Source organism: Monopterus albus, unplaced genomic scaffold, assembly GCF_001952655.1.
Source record: "Monopterus albus unplaced genomic scaffold, M_albus_1.0 scaffold34.1, whole genome shotgun sequence".
NCBI lineage: Eukaryota > Metazoa > Chordata > Actinopteri > Synbranchiformes > Synbranchidae > Monopterus > Monopterus albus.
In genome coordinates this window covers 5,602,206-5,615,367 of record NW_018127914.1, presented here as the reverse complement: position 1 = coordinate 5,615,367, position 13,162 = coordinate 5,602,206, and the positions used below count along the sequence as shown (strand labels likewise).

The 13,162-nt window shown below is 38.5% G+C and overlaps 2 protein-coding genes across 3 annotated transcripts; one reads left to right on the top strand and one right to left on the bottom strand.

The window, feature by feature from the left end:
• Window positions 1-1,369: 1,369 nt before the first annotated feature.
• Window positions 1,370-7,577, bottom strand: fbxl6 (F-box and leucine-rich repeat protein 6). The gene is made up of 10 exons (XM_020597328.1): window positions 7,476-7,577; window positions 6,041-6,647; window positions 5,039-5,197; window positions 4,856-4,919; window positions 4,116-4,247; window positions 3,738-3,845; window positions 3,523-3,636; window positions 2,648-2,879; window positions 2,105-2,348; window positions 1,370-1,525 (listed from the first exon to the last, which is right to left on the bottom strand). The coding sequence occupies exons 2-10, from the start codon at window positions 6,349-6,351 to the stop codon at window positions 1,396-1,398; spliced, it is 1,494 nt and encodes a 497-aa protein (XP_020452984.1). The 5' UTR covers window positions 6,352-6,647; window positions 7,476-7,577; the 3' UTR covers window positions 1,370-1,395.
• Window positions 7,578-7,761: 184 nt separating this feature from the next.
• Window positions 7,762-12,018, top strand: LOC109958558 (uncharacterized). 2 transcript variants are annotated; one of them, XM_020597275.1, is made up of 3 exons: window positions 7,762-8,185; window positions 8,543-8,609; window positions 8,869-12,017. In XM_020597275.1, the coding sequence occupies exons 1-3, from the start codon at window positions 8,078-8,080 to the stop codon at window positions 11,397-11,399; spliced, it is 2,706 nt and encodes a 901-aa protein (XP_020452931.1). In that variant the 5' UTR covers window positions 7,762-8,077; the 3' UTR covers window positions 11,400-12,017. The 2 variants fall into 2 exon arrangements, with proteins under 2 accessions (XP_020452931.1, XP_020452932.1); XM_020597276.1 differs by lacking the exon at window positions 7,762-8,185 and adding an exon at window positions 8,192-8,277 and having other exon boundaries at window positions 8,869-12,018.
• The last annotated feature ends 1,144 nt before the right edge of the window (window positions 12,019-13,162 follow it).

The following is a 13,162-nucleotide window of genomic DNA, read 5'->3' as shown; positions in this document are numbered from 1 at the left end:
ACCTATCTCCAGCTGATTGAGAGGTGTATCACAGATCCTCTAACTGGATTTAACTTACTCCCTTTGCGCAAGTAAAGAAAATTGCTACAATTATCTATTCATGTGCTTTTCTTGCCTTTTCAGTCTTAACTAAAATTTACTGAGAATTAAATTTTACAAATAGTACTAGTTTTGTTTTTACTCACAAAACAATTTTAGTGCATGTTTCTCAAGCGACAGTTTCTGTTGTCCTTAAAGATATCAGGAGAGAAAAAGATTGCATTTTTATGAATACTATTAATTTTTAATGGTTGAAAAGGAAGAGTGACAAATCCATTGTAGAAAGCCTTTTATGCTGTTTATTAAAAATGTGACTTGATCTTTTAAACCCAACTGAATAAAATTTGAGCCAAAGCACTGACACAATTAAGTGGAATTCAGCCACTATCAACATATGAGTCCAACCTGTGGAAATGGAGAATTCATGGGGTGAAAACCTCCCAGAAACAGCAAAACAAAAATTTAAAAGTCTCCACATAAGCAAATGAGGTATACCTGTGGCTCAAATGCATGCTGTGAAAAAAAGCTTAATGGAAAATTATGAAAAAAAAATCAGTGTTGGGTTTACTGATCCTCAGTGTCTTTGCAACTTATACAGTATGTCATTCTGATCTTTGATAACACAGGTGGTAGTAACTGTGGTGTCAAATATTTAGATTTGCGAACGTTAGTAACTTGTTTTTTGATGTTTGTGGAAGAAATGCATTTGATGGTGTTTACACTGATGTAACTACCAGTATGTCAAATGAGCCGACTAACTTTACCTGAAAGAGCTTTACTAAGAGTTATGCTTTTAAGATTTTTGAGCAAATTCTTTTCTTACTGAAATATGCTGCTTCCTAAGTGAGTGAAACCCAAGTACAGTGAATACATTTTGTGCTGGCTCTGCTTTTACTTCACCTTGAACCCAAACATGCATTTAATAGTTTTAGTAGTACTGTAAAAACTTTTACTGAAACGGTTTCATTGTGTGGTATGCTAAATAAATGAGATATTAATATACTGTCTTTTTTTTCTACAATTATTAGTTCCAAAAATGTCAAGTTTCTCTTTCCTGGTGTTGATGCCTATTGGCTCAGTACACAACATACAGCACAAGACCTTGTAGCAAGTCAGAGCCCATTCGGTTCTTCTGTAAATTTAGCTTGAGTATAGCACTCCCCAGTGGAAACAAAGTATACAACAAGCTTTACAATGACATCTTAAAAATTTTTTATTTCAAACATTTGCTATCATAACTTGGAATAAAAAAAAAGTATAACAGTTAAAAATAACATACATACACACACAACAGAATGCCCCTGTATTTTTACAACTGAGATGATTTATGCCTTAAAAATTGGTTTAAAATCACAACTACTCCAATTTATCCAGTAGCTGTTGAATGTCTTCTTGGCCACGATAAATTCTCTTCAATCCTCTTGGAAAATAACGGCAAGATGAAAGGTTGAGGTAGTTAAGAGCGGTCACTTGGCTGATGACTGTCCTGCAGTAGATACAATATTTTTAGCATTAATCCCTTGGAAAGAAAATGGTAATATTAAACCTGCAGTTTACTTATGTGAACAACTGATTCATACCAAGTTCTGTATGCCTGCTGATTGTCTTAAGTGTTGGGTGATGGAAAAATACTGGACATATCTTTCCTTCTTGTGTGTAACTAATGTTTACTCTGAGCAAATGTGCAGTCATTGTAAAAGGATGTTCTTTAGCTTAAAGAACTCAGGAAACTGCTTGTAAATGTGTATTGCTCTTTAGGTTGGGAAGTCAGGACACAGGCAATCTCCTGATAAGAAAACACATGGGGACCTGAGCCCCAGGACTGGAGGGGACAGATGCTTGCCTGCAGTGAATAGTATAAGTAGCTCTCAAGGAGTTTCACTCCTTTGAGCTTACTGCAGAGACACCCTTGAGTACCTGGTGTGTACTCCTTCTTGCAAGAATAATTAAAGATGCCCTGTTAATTTTCAAAAGTCTCAGTTTTCCTTCATCTATGTTAAATTTTTCTAACATTGGGTGACAGGTTATTACACTGTTTAGAGAGGGACAATGAGACGCTGAGTACCTGAGGGCAGGTGGGGTGATCCTTGTCCCACTCAGATTGAGTGAACGTAGGGCATCTCTCTCATTCGCCTGAGCAAGGTAACTCATTGCTATCTCTAAGTCCTCCTCAGTAAAGAGCTGATTTACAATGTCAAGCTGTTGCAGTGTCTGACTCCGCTTTTGGGTCACCATGTGGATTCCCTTCTTTGGGGATGACAACCCAACATGGCTGCTGAAATACTGTCCCCAAAACAGGCACTCAAGCTCTGCCCAAACACAGAGAGAAACATATGGAAGTACTGATTCATAAATGGGTTTTGAATGCAAAAATAATCAATTGATATTTGCAAACACAGCTGGCTATTTTATTAATATGTGTAAAAAATCTACAAAATAGATTAGACTATAGAAGTATTTAAAAAAAAAACTTAGTCAAAAATGTATATGCCTGTAGTACACTGCAGTTCAGAAAGACTAAACGTTTCAGTATACATTTTTATAAAATCATACTTAAGTAACTTAACTCAAAATTTTATAAAGTATAAATATTAGGAGTTAAACCTACCAAGACAAGGTAATGCTGCAAGACCCAATGGAGTTATTCGCGAGCAGCCTCGCAGGTCCAGCACCCGCAGCCTTGTGGAGCCAAAAAGAATGTCCCACAAATCTCTGTCTGTCAGGTAGGAATAAGAAGTGGTTGCGATACATAGCTCCTCCAGTAACGGGAAGCCCGATGTTGAATCACCACCAGTACGTACTGTTTTGTGACGAGGTCGGACATTCAGCATCCGGAAGGTCTAATGGGATGTACAAGTTTCATGGATTCAAAGTTCACACACACACAGACACATTACATATTGACAAATTTGGTATAAGAAAAATAAGGCATCGTAAACGAACACGGCAAGTGCTAAATGCATCTCTTAGAGTAGACAAGACGGAGGTTAGCGCTGGAACTATTGGTTATTTTCATTACCGATTAATAATTGTGTTCATAAACTGTATGAAAATAGTGAAAATGTTACATTTTGACTGAGCAGACAGACAGGGCGACATTTTCAAATGCCTTGTCCAACCCACAAGTCCAAAACCTGAAGGTATTCAGTTTACAATGATATATAATGAAGGAAAATGTAAGAGCCTCACATGTAGAAAGCTGGTACCCGTTTGGCATATCTGCATGAAAATGACTGAAACGATTAATCAGTTATTTTTAGTAAGAGTCTATTGATTTTCTGTCTACTAACTGATTAATTGTTTCAGCTCTAAAGAAATTTCACTCCATTTGTACATTAGACCTGCAAAATCATTCATTTTTATGACCAGTTTCTTCTTTATCAGTGCAACACCATAGTAGGGAAAACAGTGAACACTTACAACCATTGCAAATTACATTAGCATATAGAGCTGAAATATTAGTTTTTACTTATTTATTTTTACCTTGAGTTTGGGGCATGCCATCTGTAGTGCCTGGATGCAAACAGGAAGTTCACAGTCTTTACTGTCAAGGTTTGTGTTGACCTCCAGCAACTCTAAATCAGGACAGTATCCTCTCTGGAAAAAAATATATATGTCAGATGTACCAAGTTCATTTCTGCTCACTTGCTTTGACTAATGTTTATATTAAAGACAAATGAAGGGAAAAGGGGGCTTACGGTTATGGCCGTCAGAAGTCTGTCATACTTTAGTCCATGAGTGAACCAGATATGCTTGATCTGGCTCCCATGATTTTCAAGGTACTCCAGCAGACCCTCAACCTGAAACTACAGCAAAAATAACTTTTCTATAGATATTGAACTTTATATGTAATCAGATCAGGGTTGAAAATGAACATGTACTGGTGGCTGGTAATTTTGAGATCCTGTTCTAGTCTCATCTTTGAACTGTCAGGTTGAAGTTAATAGTGGCTGATAAATTTAAGATGCAGCCACCACTGTGCACATGATCAAAATGTTTCTACCATGAAACTAGCAAGTGTCCTGTTTATTTCATTTTGTACAAAATAATGTTTACTGAGCCAGTCTGTAATGTACCTCTGAATGCTGGAGATTTATGCTTTGCAGAGACCGGCTGTGCAGACCAACGATGTGGAAGGCCCTTGCTGTTAGGCCTGTGCAGTAAGACAGTGTGAGGGAGCGAAGGTGAGGGCAGAACTGCGACAAAACCTAAGTTTCATAACACAAACAAAAGAAAGCAAGGTAAATGTATTTACATCGATAGCAAGCTTTAAAGCTCAGGATTTTAAAAAGGTGCAACCTAATTTTTCAGGAACTATTTTAATATAATTTTGACCTAAAAAAAAAAAAACATAAGCAAATATCTTAAAATGAGTTCTTACTTAACACAGGTCGATAATTTTTGATGGTAGGTGTCTTACTTCAAAATAAAACTCTTCCAACAAAGCCAATTAGCAGTGAAACTTAAAATAACTTTGTGAGTCTGCTATCTTTTTCTAATTAGAATCAGTATGACTATAGAATATCAAAACAAACAAAAAAGGAAAATGCTCATAATTATTAAAGTTCCTGTTTCACCCCACCAACAGTTCAACATTCCAAAAATATTCACTCTACTATTATATATGACAAAGAAAAGCATCAGGCACACATATATGAGAAGATTCAACCAGCATCTGTTTGGCATTTGGCATGGAAAATTACATTAAAAGCAATAATTTAACAAATTAATATATTAATTTTCTGCTAATTGATTGATAGGCCGATCATTTCAGTAGTATCACCAGGAGAACAATGATGAAGTCTTGATGACTTACCTCTACTGCGTAGTCAACATTGTTTTTCCAGTGACAGAGAGAGAAGCTTCGCAGCTGGGACAATCTAGGAAACAATACAGTTCATAATTACATTTTCAAGATAGTATTAAAAAACTAGACATCTAAAACACAGTTCACAGTGTGTACATGTCAAACCTCTTTATTAAATTTAATAATACAGACCTGTTTTCTGCAAGCCAATTAAAAGTCTCCTTTATCTTCTTCTCAGTTTTAGGGAGCTGGCTTTTTCCTGGTGCAATCCAACAGTAACCTACAGTGACCTTACGCCACAGAACTGAACTGGAGGCAGCAGCGTTCCACAGACGACAAACTCTCCCCACCCTACACCAGAAATACAACAGAAAAAAAAGGGGGATTTAGTCCAGTGTGTATGTTCTCCAAATTAAACAGTACTCCAGCTGGGTGATGGAGTCGAAACACTAATATTTTTATTTATATTAACAAATATTATTTTCCAGTATGTTTATACAACTTATAGGTCAAACAATTAGTCAATTAAATTATTCAATTAAGTAAAAAAAATAAAAAAAAAGTTTAAAAAAAAGTCAATATTTGATTTATCATATTTGAGTCTAAAATGCCAAAAACTTGCAGGTTGAGACCATAGGTCTGACAAAAGAAGCAAAGTGAAGACATTCCCTAGAGGTCTGCAAAATGCTTTGCGTGTATGACGCCCCAGGTTCAATCCCTGGCATCTCCAAATGTCTGAGTTGGCGCCGCAGATGGCTGCCATCGGTTCTGTACCGGAAACAAATTCCTTGTGTGTGTAACATACTTGGCCATACATTCATTCTATTCTAAAATGTAATTTACATTTTCACACTTTTACTGTCCAAATGATTAATCAGCAATTACATCAATTATAGAAATGTTACTTATAATCCTAATTGTGATTTAGCAAATCATAGACAATTGTGTTGAAGACAATATGTCAGTGTTTTGCTTTAAATCTGATAACTTCTGCTTTCAACTTATTTGCAAGTGTTTAACCACAATTTGTAAAGATTCATTAAAATGGACAGCAACATATTGTAAAATAAAATATGATAATGTCATCATGTTTTCATTTAAAGTGAACAAATGTTAATCTGCCTTATATGCTGTACATCAGTCATAGCATCATCATTTAAGGTCATCTACATCCAATCAAACATATTTTATTACCTGCATAAAAATGGTACAGCACCATCTTGGATGACCACCATCTCAAAAATATTGATCAGCACCTCCTCAGGAAGACACTGACCCCATCTGTGGTCTGTTTCTTTCTGTGGCACCACCAGAGTAGTGCCTCCTTCTGTCTTGGCAACTGGATTATTAGCCAGTTTAGGCTTGGCACGGACTGTCTTTTTTTTCTCAGTCTGGTTAGCTTTTAACTTTCCTTTAGATAGTTTCTTCTTTTTACTTCCCTTCTTCTGAGCAGTCCAGGCTGGGGTAGGATACTGAGAGGTACTGCTTGATATGACAAGAAGCATATCTTCCCCCTGATGCACAGTGTAGTGAAGCTGGGCAGACTTTATCTTTTTTTAGCTTCTTTGCTTTTGCATTTGTTGGTTCACCAGAGGGCCTCTTTAAAGATGACTTCTTCAACTTTGGTTCATCTGCTCTTTGACCTGATGTATTTGAAGTGCTCGGTGCAGCATCTTCTTTTCTTTCACTGTTGCTTGAGGCTTCTGCTTCAGAGGGATCCATCTTGTGCCACTATCTGGTCTTTACAATGACCTTCACTTCAAGAAAACCAGACATCAGCAGAGCAGTGACATATCAGCATCTAAAAAACAGAATCAACAACAAAATCAATTGGTTTCAGTGTGAATAATTTCATCTCTCCTGTGTAAAGAGAAATGCAGCAGAATGAATGGAAAGTAAATATATACAACGGAAAAAAACATGACTGCAATTAGACCTTCATTTAAACTTGGGTGTCATATCATGAATTCAAATGTACACTTTTGTGTATATATTGTAAACTCAGGGCTACAGGGGTTTGTCACAATATGAAGCACAGCTGTGCAATCCCGTGTAGGTGATACACAGGTGTACAGAGTTTCTTTTTATACTTCCCTGCACCAAATAAATCGTGTGGTGACACGAAAGCTATGGTACATTGCTCTATACACTTGCAGTGTATAGATTAACTTTGTTGCAAAACCAACGTGTTTTGGCTTGTGGCCTTCGTCAGAGCCTAACAGAGGCTTAGGGCTGCAACTAACTATTATTTTCCTTATGGATTGTTTTCATTTGCGAAACATCGGTTTTGTAGATACCTAAACTGCAGACCATAGTCACATCAATTCATCCTAGTTGTTGCCGACGATTTATCAAATAGTTTAAATATATAATACAACAACGTTTTCAGTAGCGATAAAATGTAAACTAGGCACTGAATGTTTTACCTGTCATAGCATCAATGGCAACGTTAATTTGTTGGCTAGCAAACTAAATGAATCTGACTGGCAAGAGAATTAGCATGGCGAGAATTAGCATGGCTACTGTAGCAAAAGCCGCATGAAAACAGTTGCTACATTGTCAATAAAAATTAATAACAAAAATATTTTCTGGAGAGGAAAATAGTGTTTCCTCGCTAATTTTTCAATACCTGGTGCTATGTGTGACGACGACAACAGCCCACTCTAGCCTTAGGAGCTCAACCACAATGCATTAGTTCCTCCTCTTCTTTTTATTATTATTCTTCTTCCTCGTTTTCTGGCGGATTGCGAACAAACAATTACGGTGCATACCGCCACCTACTGCATCGGAGAGTGTAAAATGCATTTCCTATACCCTCTATGGCCGATGGAAACCACGACAAAAGCCCGCCTTCTGTAAAACTGTCCAATCAAAACCGTGGAACGGTGTTCTAATGCGTTGTCCCAGGTTCAGGAGGGAGAGGGAATTATTCAACTATACAGTTTTAAGAGGTGGAATGAACTTTAGTTTGCCGGGGGTGTTGGGACAAAGGTCTGGGGATATAGGATATAGAGCACTTATTAGGTTTTTAGAGACCACAGAGTTACACAAAATAAGACAAAGTGAACTGAGTGCGGTTATTTTGTTATAGTAGGGGCCGTTCTGACCAACACTCCAGTCTAGAAGGTGGCGGTAATGCACGTAAAGCTGGTTTCCAACCGCCATTAAAAAACAGAAGAAGAAGAACAACAACTGTCCAATCACAGACCAGCCCACTGTTTTGACCCCTCCATGGTCGTACCGTGTGAGGTTCGGAGTGAAGAGGAGTCTTCTGGTGGTGTAGTTTCTGGGTCGGAACGTTTCATTTTTAAATACGACCTTTATATCAGTACATTAGAGGTAATTTGGAAACGCTGCAACATGCAACACATCTCTTCTACTGTGATACATTTAATTGATTGTTGCTGTTTAGTATGCTGAATTTCCTGAAGGTAATGTTGATACTAACATTAGCAAGTTGCTCACAAAGCTAACATTAGCATGCAGAGGTAGGCAGTGTTGAACTCGATTGCAGACATAATGTTAATGTTTAAACTCTAAAAAGTAACGCTTATAGTAGGACCATCAAATAGTGCAGATTGTTTTGGGGGGTACATACGAGTTTAATGGGAAGCTCGAAAATGTACTTTGCCTGTGCACAAAATAGCTTCTAGATGCTGAGGATTTAAACGTTTTCACTTTTCTCTTTTTAAACAGCACACAATGGACGAGGGCGAAAATTTCTCTCTTTGTGGTAAAGCAGCCGTCACTGAAGCTAATCTGAGTAAGTCGAAAACATTCAAAGTATATAATAACTTTATTACTGAACACTTTTCTAGCAAGTAATTAATTTACTGCTTTATTACAACACAATCCACACACTTACAAAAAACGTTTGCAGCTCTACTGGTTACGCTGTTTATCAGACAGCATAGATAAACAGGCTGCATTTATTCAGTATAAGTACAGATTTATAGCAGTCAAATGGAACATTTTCTCTTTGTCAGGCATTACTTTTCTTGATAACCTTTTCTGTTTTGCAGGAGATTTGTACTATTGGAAGCTTGTCGCAGATTTCATTGGTCCTCAGTCGGGGGAGGGTTTAGAGCTGGAAGAGACACCATGCAAGAACAGACTTCTGATTCAAGTGGGCCTTATGAGAGAGGATAATAATTTCCCCTGGATTGCCATTGTAGAATGGCTCAAGAAAATTTTCCCCAGATATCAGTCAGCTGATTTTCGCCGTTTGATTGAAAGAGGCATCGCAGCTACACTGAGTTTGGGAAATGATGCAAGGCTGTCCTTCCTGGAGTCAAATGTCAACTTTAGCTTTGTTGGCCCAATATGTGATAGCATAGGCGTTGAACGAGAACATCTTTTGGAAATGAGAGATTTTTCAGAACGAGCACAGTCAATTGAAGTGACAAACGGACTGGTTCTTGAGTTGAGCAACTTTGTTACCAGAGAGAGAATTGCCCCAGTCGTTATAGTTAATTGGCTTAGAAACTTTAACTCTGACTTCTGCAAGAATGGGGATATTCAAAAGGCCTATAAAATCCTTAGGGCCAAGATAAAAAGGTTAAAAAGGTGTAGTCGCAATTTTGAAACAAGGAGCCACAGGAGGAATGCAGCGATGGAAAGTATGCTTCAAAGTCCATTTGAACTGGTGAAAAAAAAACCACCTAAATTTGTTGTGAAGAAACGCATGAGAAGAGATGAGGCAGTCAATTATGAAAAAGTCACAATCAAGGAAGAATACGAGAGCTATGAAATCATGCAGGGTGAGGTGTCTGAGCTGAACAGAGGAGTAGTGAAGAAAATAATAGTGAGAGAACCTGTACATGTTGAAAGTGATGAGGATTTGGATGTGTGCAACAGCGGAGAAGAATCCTCAGATAACAAAGGAGAGGCCCTGACTCTGCTTGACATTGCAATGCTGTCTGTCCAAAAGTTGTCAAGCGTTTACGGTGGGAAAACCATGGCCTGCAAGCAAGTTTCTTTGGATCTTCTCAAAAACCAGTACACTTTGACATGCAAGGAGCATCCAGCCATGGCAGAGTTTGATAGAAAACTCAACTCCCTCTGTAAAGACATTCCACTGACCTCTCCTGTGGTGTTTTTAAACTACAATGCCAATTTCCTTGTTGACGTGCATGATGCGGTTGAGCAGCATATTATGAGCTTTGAAAAAGAAATCACACTATCAGCAGGAGAGAAACTAGGCCGCGACAAGCTCCCAAAATTCAGGAACTTTGTGAATCTCTCAGAAAGTGCCACCTCACGCTACATTCACATGGCTTGTGATATCTTAAGCCCCCGCACCCCTGATAAACAAAACTATAGAAAACACTGGGTAGCCTTCTGTGAGGAGAAGAGGAATCCCTCTAGGCTTGCAGTAAATCAGTCAAACCGATTCAACAACTACTTTGAAGCTGCAGCAGGCCTTATTCACCATTACAAAGAGATTGCTCTCTTCTTCTCTGATCTGCTGTCACTGAACAATGACAAATGCCCAAACATCATTCTTGAGAGTGTTGCAGCTGATGCTAGTGATTCTGTGATTCAGAGCCTTGTGTGCGTTCTGGCCATTGTTTACTGCAAAATCCTCGGCCCGTATTGGCAGCTTCTGAAAAGTGGAGGAGAGTACTCACTCTTCAGCCGGTATATTCTCTGTCTGTACCAGAAGTTCCTTGATTGGTCCAAAGATCCTTCAACTTTGCTGGAACCTGAGGAGGCCACAAATGTGTTTCTGCAGTTCCCACTGCAAGAGAAAACATTTGATGGGGTTTTTCAGTACTGTGGTCATTGGCACACAAATAGGGACCTGATCAGAGCTTGCTTGAAGAGGACAATAAAGGTGATTGCAGCTGTCACTGAGGAACACCTGAAGGATTTCCTGCCAGGAGGAAAATTTTCCCAAGTGCCTTCACCAGCGTTGAGCTTGCAGCTGGTAAGTTGTACATTCTCTGTCCTGATGGCAGAATATCCCTTCGGCCATGCATACCCCTACGAAAAGAAAAGACCTGACAAGTCCGCCAAACGCGCTTCACAGAAGAGCTTGCCATTGGATAGCTCTGAGGAAGGTGATGACCAGGCTGGTTCTTTTGATGATAGCTCAGATGATTCTTCCAGTTGGCAAGTTAAAAATGACACGAGCCCACAGTCGAAAAAAGGCTACAACAGAAGAAGGATACAACGAGAGGTTGAGGAGAACACGGATAAGGATTATATAATAGCTATGGTGAACAGAAACGGAGGGCCATGCAAAACACAGCAGGATGTTGACAAACTGTTGCTGCGTTATGACGGAAAATCCCGTGTTGAGAAACGGGAAGCAATCCGTTGTGAGCTACTGTACCAGAAAATGATTCTCAACAACACAAATGGACACTTGGATGGTGTTTTCCACAACAGTACACAAATGGCCCTGAAGCTAAAGCTCGCACTTCCTCGTGTTAAACCTGGTTACTCTTTGGTTCTGGCCCCTAAGAAGACAAAGCCAAAGCCTGTGCTTGAAGAACCAGTGAATGCTGCAGCTGGGCAGAATGAAAGCAGCAGCATGTGTGAGCCTTAACTACATGTATTGTAGGGACAAGGGATAAATGACTTTAAAAGCAACAAGAGGGAATTGTCTTATCATATGACTTCCTCATTTGTGTTTACAGACTAAGCAGACATACACTAATGTATGATTATGTATTTGCCAGATGCAGCTGTCATGTTAGTTGTAAAACCATATTTTTGATGTCATAAGTTGGAAAGACTAATTTTATAACATACTTTTGATATACCTTATTTTGCATGGCAGTGTACGGCAACTTTTTGTTGCAAAAAATCCTTTTTAATCAACGATTGTGTCCACTGTTATAATGCAGTCAGTAACCACTACTGATCTAAAATATGTTATATGAACCACTGTTTTCAAAATAAACATCTTTGTTCACTTTGGTTTTAATTTACTCCATCACCATGTATGATAAACTAGAGAAGGTTATACTAGTGTGTAGTCATCAAGATGAGTTCAGTGAACATGTCCACCATATGTCAGATTTTGTCAGTCACAGTAACACTGTTTCTCTGATTTGAAGGGCATTTTTGATTGTGTGACATTCATCAGCAGTGTCAGTGAGTTCATTCTCACGAAAGCATTGACTGGGAGGAAGTTGAGAAAATACAAAGGCAGTAAAGACAGAGGGTTTATTTGGGTCACTATCAAATGTCACAGTATTGTGATTTCGTTTTTTCAAACATAATGCCAAAAAGCAGCCAAATTAATTGTGATTCCCAAAGATTATGGTGGGGGCTTATTATAAACATACATTACATAATTTAGTTGTATCCCTTGGCATTTCACCTGCTTTTGTACCTGCATGTAAGCTATGAACGACGTTGACATAACTTGCCGCATATAATGTAAGGAAAACATATCCAGTGTACCCAGTGAGTAACCCTTAATACTAAGGCGTACCACGTAAGCGATCGTTGTCAGAATTACGTTTCTGTTTCTGAATTAGCTGATTATGAGAAACCGCCCGCGTCAGTTGTCAACTACAGACAAAGCGAATGCACATTATTCGCCATGTGATTTATGACTGACCAGGTGCTTTCGTGGTCCTTGGGAAACTGAGCATTCTAGTCGGCCGAATATGAAACTCGCTGTGAAATTTATTTTAATCTCTATTAGGTAAAAGAACCCCTCTGGTACACGGAACTGGACAACTTTGGGTTAGATATTACTGTTAGGTTTACATTATGGTACATAAAAGGATAGCTTATAGTTTCTTGAATATGAAGGCATAAAACACTACTTGGTTACTTTTAACAAAGAGGCATTTGAATACAGGTATCACACGTTCGTGAAGTTGGCCCCCCATCCAACGCAAAATACGGCCAAAATGCTGTCATACGTTTGTGCTTCGTTTGTGCTGTTACGGTATTTGAGATATTAAACAATATCTTTGGGGGTCATCCACAGGCCACTCAGCCCCCCAGATAGCTCCAAATTGGACAAAAGTGGTGTCATTCGTTTGTGCTTTTACGGTATTTGAGATATTACAGCTTTCATTCTTTGACTCATAAAATACATTTCGATATTCTGGCAGCATATTTTTACACAACAGGTCCAAAACACTGTAGTATTTTATGATCTTTTCCACCAATGCGACTTGACATTGCAATGAAATAAAATAAACAATAGTTTTCCTGGTTTATTTTTTTACAAGGAGATGCACTTAATGTTACCAGTAGGGGGCGCCCAGAATGGTAAGTCAGCTTAAGATACACCTGTAGAAGAAATAGGGAAACATACTTTTTCCACACTGTTTCTCAGTGCTGCTA

Coding starts and splice junctions, on each gene's coding strand:
- fbxl6 (XM_020597328.1), bottom strand. CDS start 6,351: ATGCTTCTTGTCATATCAAGCAGTACCTCTCAGTATCCTACCCCAGCC. Junction 4,920..5,038: donor AATTGGCTTGCAGAAAACAG/GTCTGTATTATT, acceptor ATTGTTTCCTAG/ATTGTCCCAGCTGCGAAGCT. Junction 1,526..2,104: donor ATCACCCCACCTGCCCTCAG/GTACTCAGCGTC, acceptor TATCTACTGCAG/GACAGTCATCAGCCAAGTGA.
- LOC109958558 (XM_020597275.1), top strand. CDS start 8,078: ATGGTCGTACCGTGTGAGGTTCGGAGTGAAGAGGAGTCTTCTGGTGGT. Junction 8,186..8,542: donor TTTATATCAGTACATTAGAG/GTAATTTGGAAA, acceptor CTTTTTAAACAG/CACACAATGGACGAGGGCGA. Junction 8,610..8,868: donor CGTCACTGAAGCTAATCTGA/GTAAGTCGAAAA, acceptor TCTGTTTTGCAG/GAGATTTGTACTATTGGAAG.